The sequence below is a fragment of the Dysidea avara genome, chromosome 4 (genome assembly GCF_963678975.1).
Source record: "Dysidea avara chromosome 4, odDysAvar1.4, whole genome shotgun sequence".
Classification (NCBI taxonomy): Eukaryota; Metazoa; Porifera; class Demospongiae; order Dictyoceratida; family Dysideidae; genus Dysidea; species Dysidea avara.
Window position 1 is genome coordinate 21,694,078 of NC_089275.1, and position 20,717 is coordinate 21,714,794.

The window sequence follows — 20,717 nt, forward strand, 5'->3', positions numbered from 1 at the left end:
GTGTACAGGTGTGTGTGTACAGGTGTGTGTGTACAGTTGTGTGTGTGTGTATGTACAGGTGTGTGTGTGTGTGTGTGTGTGTGTACAGGTGTGTGTGTGTGTGTGTGTGTGTGTACAGGTGTGTGTGTGTGTGTACAGGTGTGTGTGTGTGTGTGTGTGTGTGTGTGTGTGTGTGTGTGTGTGTGTGTGTGTGTGTGTGTGTGTGTGTGTGTGTGTGTGTACAGGTGTGTGTGTACAGGTGTGTGTGTACAGGTGTGTGTGTACAGGTGTGTGTGTGTGTGTACAGGTGTGTGTGTGTGTGTGTAAAGGTGTGTGTGTGTGTGTGTGTGTGTGTACAGGTGTGTGTGTGTACAGGTGTGTGTGTTTGTGTGTACAGGTGTGTGTGTGTGTGTGTGTGTGTGTGTGTGTGTGTGTGTGTGTGTGTGTGTGTGTGTGTGTGTGTGTGTGTGTGTGTGTACAGGTGTGTGTCTACAGGTGTGTGTGTACAGGTGTGTGTGTACAGGTGTGTGTGTGTGTGTGTGTGTAAAGGTGTGTGTGTGTGTGTGTGTACAGGTGTGTGTGTACAGGTTTGTGTGTACAGGTGTGTGTGTGTGTGTGTGTGTGTGTGTGTGTGTGTGTGTGTGTGTGTGTGTGTGTGTGTGTGTGTGTGTGTGTGTGTGTGTGTGTGTGTGTGTACAGGTGTGTGTGTGTGTACAGGTGTGTGTGTGTGTACAGGTGTGTGTGTACAGGTGTGTATGTGTGTGTACAGGTGTGTGTGTGTGTGTGTGTGTGTGTGTGTGTGTGTGTGTGTGTGTGTGTGTGTGTGTGTGTGTGTGTGTGTGTGTGTGTGTACAGGTATGTGTGTTTGTGTGTACACGTGTGTGTGTGTGTTTGTGTGTACAGGTGTGTGTGTTTGTGTGTACACGTGTGTGTGTGTGTGTGTGTGTGTGTGTGTGTGTGTGTGTGTGTGTGTGTACAGGTGTGTGTGTGTGTGTGTGTGTGTGTGTACAGGTGTGTGTGTGTGTGTACAGGTGTGTGTGTGTGTGTACAGGTGTGTGTGTGTGTGTACAGGTGTGTGTGTGTTTGTGTGTACAGGTGTGTACCGGTGTGTATGTGTGTATTATTTTTATGTATTTTTAATACATTATTGATAGTGTTACAATGTATTGTGGGTTATACACTATCAGGTGAAGAAGCCATATCACATGCTGACCTAATGTTACCGATGATACGTCATAGAACATCTGATGATAAAGTGATCGTCAGGAAGGCAGCCATACAGGTGTATAGTGACCTCACGTGACATACAATATAATGGTGGAGTGTTCTTTACAGGAACTGGAAGCATTAGTGAGACTTGACCTAAACCATATTAGGAAAGAGGTACGTAATGAAATATGACTGTTTTGTACATCTTCACCTCTCCATGTGTATGTGTGCATGTAGTGCTTCTAATAAGGTTCTGCAAGGATTTTTTTTCTGACTGTTACGTACATTGAGACAATCATACAGGTGTACACAGAGGTGAAACTCAATGCAATGAGCTTGATTTCATCAATGTCCAACATGTTTAGGTCTGGAACATGTCATTTCACATTTCATATCTTTACCAAACATATAAAACATAGTATGTGTGTGTGTTTGTATATGCCATACCTTTGCCTACATATGATATTGATAGGATGTTCAGATATTTCATGATCACTGCATGGACCCAGCTCTGCACAGTCCGCAAACAAGCCCTCACCTCACTCAACTCACTCACCATTGATGCTCCCACTTGTACCATCCTTCACAGGTCAGTGTTTCTGATAGCTCAATATTACTGTATGACAAATGTTGACTAAAATTGTTAAAAAGTGAAGTCAGTGGAATCTATATCCAGTAGTACAACTATTATGTGTCTGTGTGTGTCTGGGGAGTGTATAAACAGTGGAATGGACTACTGGAATGGTGGAATACTGGTATGTGTCTGTGTGTGTCTGGGGAGTGTATAAACAGTGGAATGGACTACTGGAATGGTGGAATACTGGAATGGTGGAATACTGGAATGGTGGAATGGAATTTTTTAAAGTTCAATATCATTTTTTACATCCAAATAAGTACAACTCCTCCCCTTATGTAAGCAAATAAATAGGATTCCCCTTGAAGTCAGCATACTTTTCCTCACCACAACACTTGTATGACTTATAACTCAATACTTTATTACTTGTGTGAAACTAACTGGTTCAGTTCAGTGTGCAACATGGCACTGCCATGATGAACTGTGGCTTAAATTTTGTTTTCTGACATAATTGTGGAAAAGGCTCATTGTAAATGCTTACAAGATCGCATTTCTCTTTTCCCAATAATTTTCGCTTAGGTTCCTAGGTTAGTGGTAAACATCTCGTACAGGCTCTGCATTCTGTGTTCGTCCTCCAGTGCCTAACTGGTAGAGTTGATAATAAATGAACACTTTATTGTACAGTGAATGTGCTTTTACAATGCATTCATGTAATCAGCTAGCTAGCTAACTTTTTATCATTTGGGGGAACAAGCGTTAAGTCCGGAGTCTTCTTAGTATTCCAAATAAACTGTTATTGTGCATGTTCATAACTGACTTTACAGTACATTACATTAGTAAACTTTGTCTATGGTGAAGTGAATTATGCTAAATAAGCTGACTTTAAGGAAATTCTATTTATTTGCTTACATAAGGGGAGGAGTTGTACTTATTTGGATGTAAAAAATGATATTGAACTTTAAAAAATTCCATTCTACCATTCCAGTATTCCACCATTCCAGTATTCCATTCCACTGTTTATACACTCCCGTGTGTCTGTGGGGGCCTGACATTCCACAGATATTTGCTTGGGTACTTCATCATAATGTCTGAGGGGTTACTAAGTCATATGCATAGATCCTGGTTTAGAGTGGGGATGGGAATCAGGCACAGATTTTAAAGCCAATTGTTTATTTAATGTGATCTTGTGTATCTCGTGTGTATAGTTTATGGCTGGATGGAGTGATGCCAATGGTTATGGACGAAGAGATCAGTGTCCAGGAAAGGTGCTTCTTGCTCCTTGAAGAATTTCTATTGTCACTTATTTCTCCCTACACTGAGTAAGTGTCCAGTCTGATGTACAGTTGATCATCAGTTATCATCCAAATACCATTGTTCCTAGAATAAAGATGAAATGTGAATTTGTTAGGAAACTGTTATTGAAGCCATTAATTTATTGTATATAGTTCAATTACTGAGCACCAGCAACTAAATACTCCAATAGATCGTATTCCAAATGACGTTACACGAATTTTCTATTTTGGGGGACTCCTATATTTTCGAGTATTATGACCAATAGCGATCAGGATTTCGAAGATTGATATTGAGGCTAACAAACAAGATAAAGATATTGAGGCGAAACTACCAAGTTTGGTTATTACAGCAAATAAACAATAGTATTTCTTCTAAACTTTGAAAACCAGCTGAAAAATTCTAACCTGGCGTTAGAGAATAGATTTTATATCCTTATAACTGTACCTGTTAGTTTTAAGTCAATATCTTCCAGGATTGAATAGTGATTTGAATCTTTTAAAGCCCCATTGGAACTCTCACTTGAAATTGTTAGAATATACCCCTAATAGCCGTGGCCATTTTATTTCGTGACATCATTTGGAATATGGTCTATTCAATGTTATCTGTTGATGTTTGAATACTCAAGGTGGCTAGAATACTAGGGTTAGGATAACCAAGGATGCACTAGCATGAATTATACACAAACTAGTTCATCTTTGTGTTGATGCACACCTGGCTGTAATTGAAAAGACCAGGGTGGTCTTAATACTAGGTCTTGTAAGTGGCTTGATTTGTAAAATGAGGCTTACTGCAACCAACTTGTGAATTGTCAATATGGTTATCAACGGCTGCTGCTACAAGGAAGAACTATAATGTCCAGCTAGTTTACAATAAGCCCGGGTGTCTATATGGATAAATACAGTACACAAGTAGGACATAGAAAGTTTTATTACTGGTCTCATTATATTTCTAGTCTACCTAGTGAAATGGAAAAGTTTTTGTGGTAGTTGTTTGATGTGATAGCATCAGATGAAGATCTCCAGTAAGTGAACTATTCATGTGTGTATGTACGTATGTAAGTACATACACTCTTTGTGTGTGTGTGTACATCTACATGTACCATCTTTTACCGGTTAATAGCCGCAGCTCGTATAATAGCTGCCCACGTACAGTGGCTGTTCCAAAGCTTAGAATTGTAGTCATAAGAGCTGCCCTCAGATAAGAGCCGTGGCTTGTATCTAAATATACCGATGCAAGTGTTAATAAGACACGTTTGAAACGGAAACCAGGCAAAGGAGTTGTGTTAGGTCAGGAAATATCATTTTTGAGAGAGAAGTTAAAATGAATGATAGTATTAAAGGACGAATAAACAAGTCTTGTGAATCTGTTAATCGCTGTCGCACCTTCACATAGTAGCCACCTTCACATAGTAGCCACCTTCACATAGTAGCCACCTTCACATAGTAGCCACCTTCACATAGTAGCCACCTTCACATAGTAGCCACCTTCACATAGTAGCCACCTTCACATAGTAGCCACCTTTACATAGTAGCCACCTTCACATAGTAACCACCTTCACATAGTAGCCACCTTCACATAGTAACCACCTTCACATAGTAGCCACCTTCACATAGTAACCACCTTCACATAGTAGCCACCTTCACATAGTAGCCACCTTCACATAGTAACCACCTTCACATAGTAGCCACCTTCACATAGTAACCACCTTCACATAGTAGCCACCTTCACATAGTAGCCACCTTCACATAGTAGCCACCTTCACATAGTAGCCACCTTCACATAGTAGCCACCTTCACATAGTAGACACCTTCACATAGTAGCCACCTTCACATAGTAGCCACCTTCACATAGTAACCACCTTCACATAGTAACCACCTTCACATAGTAGCCACCTTCACATAGTAGCCACCTTCACATAGTAGCCACCTTCACATAGTAGCGACCTTCACATAGTAGACACCTTCACATAGTAGCCACCTTCACATAGTAGCCACCTTCACATAGTAGACACCTTCACATAGTAGCCACCTTCACATAGTAGCCACCTTCACATAGTAGCCACCTTCACATAGTAGACACCTTCACATAGTAGCCACCTTCACATAGTAGCCACCTTCACATAGTAACCACCTTCACATAGTAACCACCTTCACATAGTAGCCACCTTCACATAGTAGCCACCTTCACATAGTAGCCACCTTCACATAGTAGCCACCTTCACATAGTAGCCACCTTCACATAGTAGCCACCTTCACATAGTAGCCACCTTCACATAGTAGCCACCTTCACATAGTAACCACCTTCACATAGTAGCCACCTTCACATAGTAACCACCTTCACATAGTAGCCACCTTCACATAGTAACCACCTTCACATAGTAGCCACCTTCACATAGTAACCACATTCACATAGTAACCACCTTCACATAGTAGCCACCTTCACATAGTAGCCACCTTCACATAGTAGCCACCTTCACATAGTAGCCACCTTCACATAGTAGCCACCTTCACATAGTAACCACCTTCACATAGTAGCCACCTTCACATAGTAGCCACCTTCACATAGTAACCACCTTCACATAGTAGCCACCTTCACATAGTAGCCACCTTCACATAGTAACCACCTTCACATAGTAGCCACCTTCACATAGTAGCCACCTTCACATAGTAGCCACCTTCACATAGTAGACACCTTCACATAGTAGCCACCTTCACATAGTAGCCACCTTCACATAGTAACCACCTTCACATAGTAACCACCTTCACATAGTAGCCACCTTCACATAGTAGCCACCTTCACATAGTAGCCACCTTCACATAGTAGACACCTTCACATAGTAGACACCTTCACATAGTAGCCACCTTCACATAGTAGCCACCTTCACATAGTAGACACCTTCACATAGTAGCCACCTTCACATAGTAGCCACCTTCACATAGTAGCCACCTTCACATAGTACCCACCTTCACATAGTAGCCACCTTCACATAGTAGCCACCTTCACATAGTAGACACCTTCACATAGTAGCCACCTTCACATAGTAGCCACCTTCACATAGTAGCCACCTTCACATAGTAGCCACCTTCACATAGTAGCCACCTTCACATAGTAGCCACCTTCACATAGTAGCCACCTTCACATAGTAGCCACCTTCACATAGTAGCCACCTTCACATAGTAGACACCTTCACATAGTAGCCACCTTCACATAGTAGCCACCTTCACATAGTAGCCACCTTCACATAGTAGACACCTTCACATAGTAGCCACCTTCACATAGTAGACACCTTCACATAGTAGCCACCTTCACATAGTAGCCACCTTCACATAGTAGCCACCTTCACATAGTAGCCACCTTCACATAGTAGCCACCTTCACATAGTACCCACCTTCACATAGTAGCCACCTTCACATAGTAGACACCTTCACATAGTAACCACCTTCACATAGTAGCCACCTTCACATAGTAGCCACCTTCACATAGTAGCCACCTTCACATAGTAACCACCTTCACATAGTAGCCACCTTCACATAGTAGCCACCTTCACATAGTAACCACCTTCACATAGTAACCACCTTCACATAGTAGCCACCTTCACATAGTAACCACCTTCACATAGTAACCACCTTCACATAGTAACCACCTTCACATAGTAACCACCTTCACATAGTAACCACCTTCACATAGTAGCCACCTTCACATAGTAGCCACCTTCACATAGTAACCACCTTCACATAGTAGCCACCTTCACATAGTAACCACCTTCACATAGTAACCACCTTCACATAGTAGCCACCTTCACATAGTAGCCACCTTCACATAGTAGCCACCTTCACATAGTAGCCACCTTCACATAGTAGCCACCTTCACATAGTAGCCACCTTCACATAGTAGACACCTTCACATAGTAGCCACCTTCACATAGTAGACACCTTCACATAGTAGCCACCTTCACATAGTAGCCACCTTCACATAGTAGACACCTTCACATAGTAGCCACCTTCACATAGTAGCCACCTTCACATAGTAGCCACCTTCACATAGTAGACACCTTCACATAGTAGCCACCTTCACATAGTAGCCACCTTCACATAGTAGCCACCTTCACACAGTAGCCACCTTCACATAGTAGCCACCTTCACATAGTAGCCACCTTCACATAGTAGCCACCTTCACATAGTAGCCACCTTCACATAGTAGCCACCTTCACACAGTAGCCACCTTCACATAGTAGCCACCTTCACATAGTAGCCACCTTCACATAGTAGCCACCTTCACATAGTAGCCACCTTCACATAGTAGCCACCTTCACATAGTAGCCACCTTCACATAGTAGCCACCTTCACATAGTAGCCACCTTCACATAGTAGCCACCTTCACATAGTAGCCACCTTCACATAGTAACCACCTTCACATAGTAGCCACCTTCATATAGTAACCACCTTCACATAGTAACCACCTTCACAGAGTAGCCACTTTCACACAGTAGCCACCTTCACATAGTAACCACCTTCACATAGTAGCCACCTTCACATAGTAGCCACCTTCACATAGTAACCACCTTCACATAGTAGCCACCTTCACATAGTAGCCACCTTCACATAGTAGCCACCTTCACATAGTAGCCACCTTCACATAGTAGCCACCTTCACATAGTAGCCACCTTCACATAGTAGCCACCTTCACATAGTAGCCACCTTCACATAGTAACCACCTTCACATAGTAGCCACCTTCACATAGTAGCCACCTTCACATAGTAGCCACCTTCACATAGTAGCCACCTTCACATAGTAACCACCTTCACATAGTAGCCACCTTCACATAGTAGCCACAGGGTTTTCCTGCTGAAAGTTATTGCAACCACAGCTATTAACCAGTCAAGTATGGTACAAGGATGTAATGGAAATGTTCCTTACATTTCTTTTTACTGTCTTTTTGTCCAACTCCACACAACAGACGTTACTTTAAGAAGGCATGTCACTACTGGACAAAGCAGAAGAAGATCACTTCACTGTTGATAGAAAATATCATGTCTCATGCTATCTCTACAGATCACTGCAAGGTGTGTAGTGAAACTATATGTGTATTTGTACAAGTATACCCTAAAGTATTGTAGTGAACTTAGAACATGTAGTTTACGCTCAGACATTTGTATGTATCCATATATTGTGTCAGAGTACAATATAATGGTTGGCCATTTCTGATCAAGTGATTATGTTGACTGATCAATGCCGCCATTGGTAGACCATTTGATTTTTTATAACTGTAATTCTTAATGTTATGACAGTTGTTGTTTATTGTTGCATCATTACCTTTCATTATCAACCCTGTTCAATTGCTATGTAAAGTTTTCATCTTGTCGAAGGATCAGCTGGCCATGTATACATAAGCTATAGCGTTGCACCTTGTGTTTACCTCAATGATGTCATACTTGTCCGTCAAATACGCTACTTGAGGCATCCATACACACAGCATGACATCAGTAATTTGACTCATATGTACTGCTAAAAAGTATTAATTTATAATTGAAGTAAGGATCCAGGCAATGAAAATAATGAAACAAGAGATGAATGATGGTATTGCAGCATAGCTCTGTGAGTAAATCCCTACATTGGCATGTTATAGTTATTTTGTTCAATGCCAAAGTAGGGATTTTCCCACCAAGCTATGCTGTAATAGTACCATCATTCATCTCTTGTTTTCACTACTTTTATTGCTTGGAACCTTGTCAGCTTCTCACACCAAGAGGTGTGATCACTATTCCTTATTTACGCCATGATGTCATTATAAATCAGCTAGACCAATGGAGAGGCAAGGTCAACATGTTTGAGTAAATAGATCTTTGGTACCTCTTATAGTAACATAATCTCTTTAAATAATTTTGTGGCAATACTACTCAAGGAAGTGTTTATATGAAAAATTAACACCTTGATATGGGTTTCATAAAAAAGACAATGACCAGCCTGATTGAAGATAAAAGAAAAAAAGACAAGCTGCAGAGGGCTAACACTTGTCAGAAGCCCAAAAGGCTAGTAAATTTGTTAAAATGGTAGCCATGCACTGCTTCATTTAGCCTTGAGACTAGTCAGGCAGACTGGCAGACCAAAATTACAAGTTTTGACAATTTTGTTTACAAAAAAATATCTATACCTTGTAGGTGTGTGTATGTGTGTGTGTGTGTGTGTGTGTGTGTGTGTGTGTGTGTGTGTGTGTGTGTGTGTGTGTGTGTGTGTGTGTGTGTGTGTGTGTGTGTGTGTGTGTGTGTGTGTGTGTGTGTGTGTGTGTGTGTGTGTGTGTGTGTGTGTGTGTGTGTGTGTGTGTGTGTGTGTGTGTGTGTGTGTGTGTGTGTGTGTGTGTGTGTGTGTGTGTGTGTGTGTGTGTGTGTGTGTGTGTGTGTGTGTGTGTGTGTGTGTGTGTGTGTGTGTGTGTGTGTGTGTGTGTGTTAATTCTGTTAGATGGATTAATATATTCCAAAAAGGTGATTTTATCATGTAAGATATCTCTATAGGGTGATTTTAAAGACAGTATTTTAGGCAGTGCACATCATTTTAAGGCCAATCCCTACTTAAACAATACTGTTTGATATTTGAACTACGTACGTACTGCATTTAAATACACTTTATCTTTGCTGCATGAGTTGCTACGTACAGTGTTTGTACCTTAATTGTATGTTTCTCTAGTCAGCTTGGATGATACTGGAGATTGTTGCAACATTTGCTAGTTACCTGGTGGATGAGATGGCAGTGATCTGTTTCTCTCAGCAATGTGTCAGCCAGTCAAAAGATACACCAGGTATCTGTTGTCTCCACACACACACACGCACGCACACAAAAGTAAACACGCGCACGCACACACACACACATGCACGCACGCACACGCACGCATGCACACACACACAAAGATATCATAACAAACAGACTATACTTGACGTTATATATACAAGCAGAATACTACATTAGTAGAATGACACCAGGCTTATTGTTTTATCTGAATGTGCACCCCAGCCATCAATTACTGTTACTAAAATAGCTAAGTGGCCATTACACTTTGTCTTCAGCTATGTTCAGCCCGTTATACAGTGTACATTACAAACAAAGAATACTATGAGAAGGACCTCCACAATCAATCTAGTCATAACAGAAAACTCGGATGGTTGCCATTTTAGATTTAGAGAAGGCATCACACACCATTACTACGAATCAACACCTTGCACTGTCAGCAAAGATAATTAGGACACAAAGCAGGACACAGGTACAGTAAGTCCATGAAGCATGCATTGTATGTATTGCGGTATGCCAAAAAGTACATGTCGAGCTGAAACGACGTCAAACAGTGAAAAAAAATAAGCCCATATCTTTAGCCATTATCGAGTTATGCTTGCATCAAATAGGCAGTCAGTCAGCAGGAAATTCCACTGAATATATATATATATATATATATATATATTTTGTACTTTTTGGAAGTGTTTTGGGTTGCACTGAAAATAGTTTTGGGCTTAACCAATACTACCAAGACATCATGTAGGTACTATAAGGCTTGTTTTAAGGTGATGTTTTTGGCCAGAAGAGCCTTCATGATTCCTAACATACAGTTCTATTGTACTGTATGCTGCATAACTCGTATACTACTTATACACCACATATTCTAACAGGACCTCTCCATGCTAGGCCATTTGTTGTTGTAGTCTTGTGTACATACCCCTCTACCCAGCTAAAACAGTTATGTATCTTGAATTTATTGTAAGCGGTAAGCAATATTAATGTTATAAAAAGTTTAGTGGCTGGTACTTTCATATAGTTGACAGTCTCACTTTTTATTCTGACGTGAATTTCATATGCTATGTAGAAGAAATGACGGCTCTATTACAGTGTTATGTCTGTGTGTTATGTTTTTTATCCACAGTGTACATGCTTACATGTAATAGTTGTAACATGGGCTAGTGTTCCACCGATAATCGGATTGGTATCAGAGCCGATATTGGGCTTTTGGTATCGATCGGTATCAATATTTAGGTATTCCGATACCGATTAATAACCACTCGTGCCAATCGTCATAATCATAACTATCATCATAAATGCTATGCTAGCAAAACATGAGGTATAACAAGTTGGAAATAGTGTTGTGTATTATTCTAGCATAAAAGGTGCAGGAATTGCTTTGTTAAAACATTGAACAACTGCTACTTAATTACTCTGTTTGCATGAAAAAGATCGAAATATTCTAGTAGAACAGTCACTGCACAATAAAATATTGTAATAGAGCAGTCACACATAACTAACTTGAGAGGTGTGTAAATTGTATGGCAATTATCAGTATCAGTATCTGTATCGGTGAAAATGTATTGCTAGGTATCGGTAGGTATTTTTCTGTATTGATTTGGTAGAACCCTAACATGGGCATGAGGGGCTTTGCCTGATATTATTATATACCTGACTGCCCAGGCTTGTGGCAGAGGGCATGCATATCAGGCAAAGCCTGAATGCCCTGTGATGTTACACTTGTCAGGCTGATGGCCTGTACAGGACGATCAATCACCCAAGCCAATACAAGCCAGCCACTGGTGTATTATACGTATATGCATACCTAAAATTTTTGATTATGGGTCAGCAGGTAGTACATTCTGGTTATGTTCGGTTACGATGAACGGACATTTCCTAGAGATATCACAAAGAATTTCAGTTACGCGAATTTAATGTTTTAATCAGTGCTTTTTAATTGTTTATGAAAAAAGTACAGAGTTCACTAAAAGCCTAGATACGTAAGCTTGCTTGTAGGATGGTTACTCCGTGTAGAGTGGTAGCTTCATGATAGGGGCATTTCCCATATTAATATACGTAGTGGCACAACCAAAAAATCGTGCACTTTTTCATAAAACCATGAAACTTTCCACATAAATAGTACTCCTCGATACATGTATTTTTAGATATAGTGCCATTGCTGATTTGACCTTTGGTGACCTTTATGGCCATTTTTATACAGAAAATTGATCAGTTTTGTCATAAAGGCCACCAAAGGTCAACTCAGCAATGGTACTATATCTTTTTAAATGCATGTCATAAGGAGTGCTATTTATGTGGAAGGTTTCATGTTTTATGAAAAAGTACACAATATTGCCAATTTTGGGACTACGCCGCTATACTATATTTGAAAACATGTGGAAAGGATTGATGACTAAACTATAGTTCTCACTTTATCCCAACTTTTTTAACTTGTAGGATAACGAGGATAACAAAATGCTTTCCGTCTTCATGGCAAAATCCAAGTCGTGCATCCTAATCACGTGAGTATTAATCAATCCCCACAATCGATTTCGGTCTCAATGTTTATATAACCACTGCCCAGTTGTAGACCGGCTACATTTCATATGTACTGTAGTCCAACTAGCTGAGCTACAAGTAGGGGTACATACAAAATGTAGCCTGGGTGGCTCCTTTAATCTGAGGTGTGAAAGTGTTACATTAATATAGATAACACACTTAATACACACTTTTTGTTTGTACACATGTGTATCATATTGTTCATGGTTACAGTTGATACAGGTGTCCTAAGGAGGGTACTGACCATACTGGGATGTGTGACCAACAAGATGTCCCAGCAACAACTGAAGAGTTTACAAGGTGAGGGATGATTGTTTGGTGTATCTTGAATATGGAGACTACTTTTGTTGTGTAAATATGTATCTGACTGGCAGTGTATTGAATCCTATTGACAAGGGAGCATGCAACTTTATATGCAGGGTTCAAAATAACGTGCAGTCATCGGTCATTTTCTGTGCAAATTATAGCCATGACCGCCCAATAAAAAAATCATGCGGTTATGACTGCCGCTCAAAAATTATAACCTTGTAAACGCCCTGCACGATGAAGCGTAAGCACGCAAGCAGCCGTACCACGCACACTCCGGACAATAGTAGAGACGATGACGACGACAATGACAAAGATAATGAACAAGGAGCTAGAAAGCGTACTATTCAGTTCGACACATTTAAGAAGTGGCAGAGAGACTTCGATAAAGAACTCAAATCCCTCATATGGCTGGAATGCATAACTCAGACACACGTCGGCAAGAAGACAGTAGTGGCACTGCAATTTTCAGTGTGTTGTAGATTTAAGGAACGAATAGAAAGCTCAAGAAACTTTAGCAATAAGTGGATAGTAGGAGCCGACTCACTGCGTACCAGCAACATACGCGACCATGCCATAACCATACAACACTGCACGGTTATGAGTCTGTTGGAAAAGGAGCACGCCATCACAAGAGGAGACGGCCCATCCACCTATGCTCCCATTGCTAGAGCTATTGAAAAGATACCTGTCACTGAAAGTGCTAGACTAAGGCGGAAATTTGACATAGCCTATCTAGTAGCTACTGAAAAGCTGTCATATTTGAAGTACCCAAGTATTTGTGAACTAGAGAAGAAACATGGAGTAGGCATTAGAGTCGCTTATACAAATGAGAAATCTGGAAGGGTATTTGTACATTATATAGCAGAAGCAAGTAGAAGGGAAATAGTTAATAAGATTAACCACACAAAGTTCTTCTCTATTTTACTAGATGGCTCCACAGACAAAGGTAATATTGACAATGAAGCAATATTGTTGATTTATTGTGATACTGATGGTCATGATGAAAAAATTCACACCAGAACTGTGTACTTTAAACTGATCTGACCAAAATCTGTTACAACAGAAGGACTTTTTGATGTTGTACAAAAATGTTTAAATGGCCTAGGAATGGCCTAATGTATTTTGCGGACTGGACTCGCGGACTGGACTCACGCACTGAGCTGGAAACAACTTGTAAACAATAATCCAGGAATTATCCATCTCTTGCAACACTGGAGACACCACTATCGCGTTACAACTGCTGATACTGCTCTTCCTTACAAGTTAACAAACTAGTGCTTGCACTAATTTATTAGAATACACTTACGATACACGAGTACTAGCAGTGATAACGTGTGATAGAGGCTATTGTTGTAGCTCAGCTGTTTTTCCTTTGTTGCTCCAGTACTTAGCGCTGGTGTTAGGACTGTAGTGATGAGTCAGTTTATTTGCATAGCCCCATCACCTCGCTGGGCAGTGCCACCTATAGCTACCCTGCTAAGAATTATTACTAGCTCATCTCTACAACCCTAGCACTAGTGCTAAAGCAATAAAGGAAAACCATCTAAACTACAACAATAGCCTCTACCACGCTTTATCACTGCTAGTACTCGTGTATCGTAAGTGTATTCTAATTAATTAGTGCACCGCTAGTTTGTTTACCTGTAAGGAAGAGCAGTATCAGCAGTTGTAGCTCGATAGTGGTGTCTCCAGTGTTGCAAGAGATGGATAATGCCTGGATTATTGTTTAAAAGCTGTTTCCAGCTCAGTGTGTGAGTCCAGTCCGCAAGTCCAGTCCGTGAGTCCAGTCCACGAAATACATTAGGCCCCTAGGAGTACAATCAGTTGATATTGAAAACTGTCAAAAACTTGTTGGTATTGGAACAGACGGAGCATCAGCAAATATTGCTAATGCTGGATTGAAAGGTATAATTGAAAAAAAAACTTGACTGGGTTTACCGGATGTGGTGTTTAGCCCACCGCTTAGAGCTGGCCATAAAAATGCTCTGAGTGGCACCTATTTTGATTCAATAGATGACATGCTATTAAAATTATATTATCTCTATGAAAAATCTCCCCAAAAAAGCCGTGAATTGGTGGACAAAATCAGTGACATATAGGAATTTTTAAGCTTTGATGACAGTGGTATAAAGCCAATTAGAGCTAACGGGACAGGGTGGGTAACACACAAGCTTTGTGTAATGAAACGAATCCTTTCTAAGTACAGTGCTTATACCCACCACCTTGCAGTTTTATCTGTAGATCCAGCTGTAAAAAGTACTGACCGGGCAAAGTTGAAAGGGTATTATTTACAGTGGACTAATGCAAAGTATGTTCTAGGATGTGCATTGTTTATTGATATCCTAATACCATGTAGTGTTTTCTCTAAAGTAATGCAAAATGATAAGATAGATATATTAGGGGCACTTACGAGTCTATTGAAAACCCAACGTGAAACAGAAACTCTTACTTCTAAACCCCTGGAACAATGGTCAACCTACAGTGCAACACTTAAAAGTTTACAAATGAGGATAATAAAGTTTTGTACCAGTCACAAGAAGTAAAATATTTCACACAAGTGAAAGAATATTACTTGACTCACTATGAAGATGTCTGCAGAAAAGTTAGTGACTGCATAAAATCAAGACTAGGCTGGTCAGACCCTACCCTCATGAGGGACATTATAGTGATTCTAAATATCCTGGGCTGGGAAAAGTTAATACAAGAACAATGACTTGCTAGAAGAATGGGATCATCTGTTTTCTTCATGAAGCTACCTAGTGTGCAATTTTACCTGTATAACATGTTATTATTACTTATATATTGTTTCCTGACTTGTATCAGTATGTGTACTAAGTAATTGTAAGAACTATTTGTAAAACACAATAATATACCCAGATAAAAGGTGAAATTCAATATTGTGGCTTGATTTTCAAAAAAAAAAAATCCCTGGAGAACCATAAACCCAGTTCCTGCATATTGACTATGGTGCAGTGCAATCTGTGTGGATGGCCACACATATGTTTTTGGTTATTTTGAACCCTGATATGTGACTAACATTATTAATAGCAACATTCAAGGATGCTTAAGTTAGTAACTTATATGGTACCACTTAAATGTAATGTCATCTTGCGAGAGTGTGCACAATTACGTACATACTTTGCTTGTCACCTTGTAATGATGATACATAAATACCTACATATTAGACATTGTTTAGAACAACTGGAGAGACTCTTATTAGGATTTGAACCGGACTACCTAGCTACTGGAGCTGCCATTGACACAATGGAAAAGGTAATCTATCAAAATATTAGGGCTGTATCAATACCGATATTACGAGTATTGGTATTGATCAATTGCAAGTCTACAATACAAATATTTCACTCTAGTTATATGCACTGTTAAAAGTAGTACATGTACCATGAAAGGCACTTTATGTTTTACCAACTTTTTTTTGTGATTTACACTGACGAAAACATGGATAAAAACCTTTTGTGAACAGTCATAAGATACCAACAAATAAAAGGATTACATTGTTGAAGAACATATGAATTGTAGTAATTTAACACAGCCACAGTGATCGTGCTTCATACTCTATTATGCCTGAGGAGGTTGGAAACGATTTAAGCGCCATTGAAATGATTTATGCAAATTCTCAATTTTCTGCTCCTCTGTTGTGGTGGAACAACCCACAGGTTTGTAGAGTGCTACCTGGTAAGCTACTGTAGATTCTATGACTAGCCTAAGTTTCAATTTGTAGGTGCAAAAATTAAAAAGCCAGCCATTGTAATATATGTAGCTACAACACACATAGTTATGTACTACCTCAATGTAGTTACAATTACTTAACTGTGCATAACTGAGCTCCAGTAAAACAATCACTGTTTGCATAGTATTTACATGTACATTAAGACCATAAAATTACTTCTCTGCGGTACAGTCTTATATTACAAATATATGTTGATATGTTATCTTTACAGAGTCCACACCGTCAGATAGAACATAGACCGAAGATTCTCTGATCAAACATCTCTTCATGTTAGGGGAGGTGGCCCAGTTGTGTCCTTCCCACATATCTCAACACTTGTGTCTGATGATCCATTCCATGTTACTAGTTGCTGCTAATCATGGTAAGTGTGTGTGTGTGTGTGTGTGTGTGTGTGTGTGTGTGTGTGTGTGTGTGTGTGTGTGTGTGTGTGTGTGTGTGTGTGTGTGTGTGTGTGTGTGTGTGTGCATACGGGTGTGTGCTGTTCGCTATTTATTCTGTATCTTCAGGTGAGGAACTGACTGGAGATCAGTTATATTTTCTCAGTTATCAGTTTCTCTTGACGATGGTACTGTCAAGATGTTCCGACCGATCTGCAGTGTAAGCAGCTAAACGTGTTGTATGTTATTATGCTCCTAGTACGATACGGTACACAAGTGGAATATAAAAATAATTCTCTGAAATAGTGCATGTACGTATGTTATATTAGAGTATTAGGTCAACAGTACATCCACACTGACCTACGTGTATATGAATAGTTGGTACCTTTCTGATGGTGACTGGTGTGTATGTCTGATACTACATATATGGAGTGTGATAGTGTGCGTTGCAGTTTGTATGTAGTTTGGTGTTCCATTATCTTCTGTTAGGATTCATGCTAGAGCTCTCACATCATTGTCTTCTGCTGCTGGCTCTACTGATAATGTGGAGTTGATTCGAGTTGTGAAGGAGTTGGTTTTACCAAAGAATTGCCAATGTTGAGCAACAAACACCTGAAGATAACAAGTGTGTGTGCGTGTGCGTGTGTGTGTACAGGTGTGTGTGTGTGTATTATTTTCATGTATTTGCAATACATTATTCAGTGTTACAATGTATTGTGGGTTATACACTATCAGGTGAAGAAGCCATATCACATGCTGAGTTGATGTTACCAATGATATGTCATAGAACATCTAAAGATAAAGTGATCGTTAGGAGGCAGCCATACAGGTGTGCAATGACCTCACATGACATACAATATAATGGTGGAGTGTTCTTTCAGGCACTGGAAGCATTAGTGAGACTTGACCTAAACCATATTAGGAAAGAGGTACGTAATGAAATATGACTGTTTTGTACATCTTCACCTCTCCATGTGTATGTGTGCATGTAGTGCTTCTAATAAGGTTCTGCAAGGATTTTTTTCTCATTTTCTACTGACTGTTACATTAAGATAATCATACAGGTGTACACAGAGGTGAAACTCAATAATCGCTAATACTATGAGCTTGATTTCATCAATATCCAACATGCTTTGGTTTTGAACATGTGTTTTCACGTTTCATATCTTTCCCACACATATAAAACATAGTATGTGTGTGTACGTGTATGTGTGCACGTGTATGTGTGTGTACGTGTATGTGTTTGTATATGCCATACCTTTGCCTACATATGATATTGATAGGATGTTCAGATATTCCATGATCACTGTATGGACCCAGCTCTGTCAGTCCACAAACAAGCCCTCATCTCACTCAACTCACTCACCATTGATGCTCCCACTTGTACCATCCTTCACAGGTCAGTGTTTCTGATACGTAGTTCAATAAGTGAAGTCAGTGGAATCAATATCCAGTAGTACAATTCTTATGTGTTTGTATGTGTCTGTGGGGGCCTGACATTCCACAGACATTTGCTTGGGTACTTATCACAACGTCCGAGGGGTTACTAAGTCATATGCATAGATTCTGGTTTAGAGTAGGGATGGGAATCAGACACAGGTTTTAAGGCCAATTATTTATTCTTGTATGTCTCATGCGTATAGTTTATGGCTGGATGGAGTGATGCCAATGGTTATGGACAAAGAGATCAGTGTCCAGGAAAAGCGTTTCTTGCTCCTTGAAGAATTTCTATTGTCACTTATTTTTCCCTACACTGAGTAAGCGTCCAGTCTGATGCACAGTTGATCATCAGTTATCATCCAAATACCATTGTTCGTAGAATAAAGATGAAATGTGAATTTGTTAGGAAACTGTTATTGAAGCCATTGATATACTGTATATGGTTCAATTACTGAACACTAGTGACTAAATACTCCAATTCAATGTTATCTGTTGATGTTTGAATACTCCAGTTGCTAGGATAACTGGGGTTAGGATAACCAAGGATGCACTAGCATGAATTATGTGCTAGCATGAATTCTGCACATCTTTGTGATGATACACACTGCATGCATAGTACCATATTTATCCGTATTAAAGCGTAAATGCCTGGCTCTAATTGAAAAGACCAGGGGGCTGGCCTTAATACAAGGTCTTGTACTGTAAGTGGCTTGATTTGTAAAGTGAGGCTTACTGCAACCAACTTGTGAATTGTCAATATGGTTATCAACAGCAGCTACTACAAGGAAGAACAATAATGTCCAGCTAGTTTACAATAAGCCTGGGTGTCTATATGGATAAATACAGTACACAAGTAGGACATAGAAAGTTTTATTACTGGTCTCATTATATTTCTAGTCTACCTAGTGAAATGGAAAAGTTTTTGTGGTAGTTGTTTGATGTGATAGCATCAGATGAAGATCTCCAGTAAGTGAACTATTATGTACGTATGTAAGTACATACACTGTTTTGTATACATGTACATCTACATGTACCATATTTTACTGGTTAATAGCCACAGTGCGTACAATAGCCACCCATGGATAGTGGCCATTCCACAGCTTAGAATTATAGTCATACGAGCTGCCCTTGGATAAGAGCCGTGGCTTGTATCTAAATATACCAATATAATTGTTAATCAGACATGTTTGAAGTGGAAGCCGGGCAAAGGAGTTGTGTTAGGTCAGGAAATATTGTTTTTGAGAGAGAAATTAAAATGAATGATAGTATTGAAGGATGAATAAACAAGGTCAGTCTCTTGTGAATCTGTCCACACCAGCTCATAGTAGCCACCTTCACATAGTAGCCACCTTCACATAGTAGCCACCTTCACATAGTAGCCACCTTCACATAGTAGCCACCTTCACATAGTAGCCACCTTCACATAGTAACCACCTTCACATAGTAGCCACCTTCACATAGTAGCCACCTTCACATAGTAGCCACCTTCACATAGTAGCCACCTTCACATAGTAGCCACCTTCACATAGTAGCCACCTTCACATAGTAGCCACCTTCACATAGTAGCCACCTTCACATAGTAACCACCTTCACATAGTAACCACCTTCACATAGTAGCCACCTTCACATAGTACCCACCTTCACATAGTAGCCACCTTCACATAGTAGCCACCTTCACATAGTAGCCACCTTCACATAGTAACCACCTTCACATAGTAGCCACCTTCACATAGTAACCACCTTCACATAGTAGCCACCTTCACATAGTAGCCACCTTCACATAGTAACCACCTTCACATAGTAGCCACCTTCACATAGTAGCCACCTTCACATAGTAGCCACCTTCACATAGTAGCCACCTTCACATAGTAGCCACCTTCACATAGTAACCACCTTCACATAGTAACCACCTTCACATAGTAACCACCTTCACATAGTAACCACCTTCACATAGTAGCCACCTTCACATAGTACCCACCTTCACATAGTAGCCACCTTCACATAGTAGCCACCTTCACATAGTAGCCACCTTCACATAGTAACCACCTTCACATAGTAGCCACCTTCACATAATAGCCACCTTCACATAGTAGCCACCTTCACATAGTAACCACCTTCACATAGTAGCCACCTTCACATAGTAGCCACCTTCACATAGTAGCCACCTTCACATAGTAACCACCTCCACATAGTAGCCACCTTCACATAGTAGCCACCTTCACATAGTAGCCACCTTCACATAGTAGCCACCTTCACATAGTAACCACCTTCACATAGTAACCACCTTCACATAGTAGCCACCTTCACATAGTACCCACCTTCACATAGTAGCCACCTTCACATAGTAGCCACCTTCACATAGTAACCACCTTCACATAGTAGCCACCTTCACATAGTAGCCACCTTCACATAGTAGCCACCTTCACATAGTAACCACCTTCACATAGTAACCACCTTCACATAGTAACCA

The 20,717-nt window shown here is 40.2% G+C and overlaps 1 protein-coding gene across 3 annotated transcripts; it reads left to right on the plus strand.

The window, feature by feature from the left end:
- Window positions 1-1,168: 1,168 nt before the first annotated feature.
- LOC136254305 (condensin-2 complex subunit D3-L-like) lies at window positions 1,169-17,885 on the plus strand. 3 transcript variants are annotated; one of them, XM_066046981.1, is made up of 10 exons: window positions 1,169-1,261; window positions 1,315-1,362; window positions 1,661-1,777; window positions 2,968-3,081; window positions 4,008-4,076; window positions 8,013-8,118; window positions 9,737-9,848; window positions 12,587-12,673; window positions 15,879-15,955; window positions 16,164-16,318. In XM_066046981.1, the coding sequence occupies exons 6-10, from the start codon at window positions 8,086-8,088 to the stop codon at window positions 16,167-16,169; spliced, it is 315 nt and encodes a 104-aa protein (XP_065903053.1). In that variant the 5' UTR covers window positions 1,169-1,261; window positions 1,315-1,362; window positions 1,661-1,777; window positions 2,968-3,081; window positions 4,008-4,076; window positions 8,013-8,085; the 3' UTR covers window positions 16,170-16,318. The 3 variants fall into 3 exon arrangements, 2 of the variants coding, with proteins under 2 accessions (XP_065903053.1, XP_065903054.1); XR_010700428.1 differs by lacking the exons at window positions 1,169-1,261; window positions 1,315-1,362; window positions 1,661-1,777; ... (2 more) ...; window positions 8,013-8,118; window positions 16,164-16,318 and adding exons at window positions 16,642-16,791; window positions 16,937-17,027; window positions 17,186-17,248; ... (2 more) ...; window positions 17,689-17,736; window positions 17,800-17,885 and having other exon boundaries at window positions 9,795-9,848; window positions 15,868-15,955; XM_066046982.1 differs by lacking the exons at window positions 9,737-9,848; window positions 12,587-12,673; window positions 15,879-15,955; window positions 16,164-16,318 and adding an exon at window positions 1,426-1,553 and having other exon boundaries at window positions 1,221-1,261; window positions 8,013-8,095.
- Window positions 17,886-20,717: the final 2,832 nt, after the last annotated feature.

Excerpts from the sequence above, each read along its gene's own strand:
- LOC136254305 (XM_066046981.1), top strand. The coding sequence starts at position 8,086 with ATGTCTCATGCTATCTCTACAGATCACTGCAAG. Across the intron at positions 8,119-9,736 it reads TCTCTACAGATCACTGCAAG|TCAGCTTGGATGATACTGGA; the intron begins GTGTGTAGTGAA and ends ATGTTTCTCTAG. Across the intron at positions 9,849-12,586 it reads CCAGTCAAAAGATACACCAG|TTGATACAGGTGTCCTAAGG; the intron begins GTATCTGTTGTC and ends TCATGGTTACAG.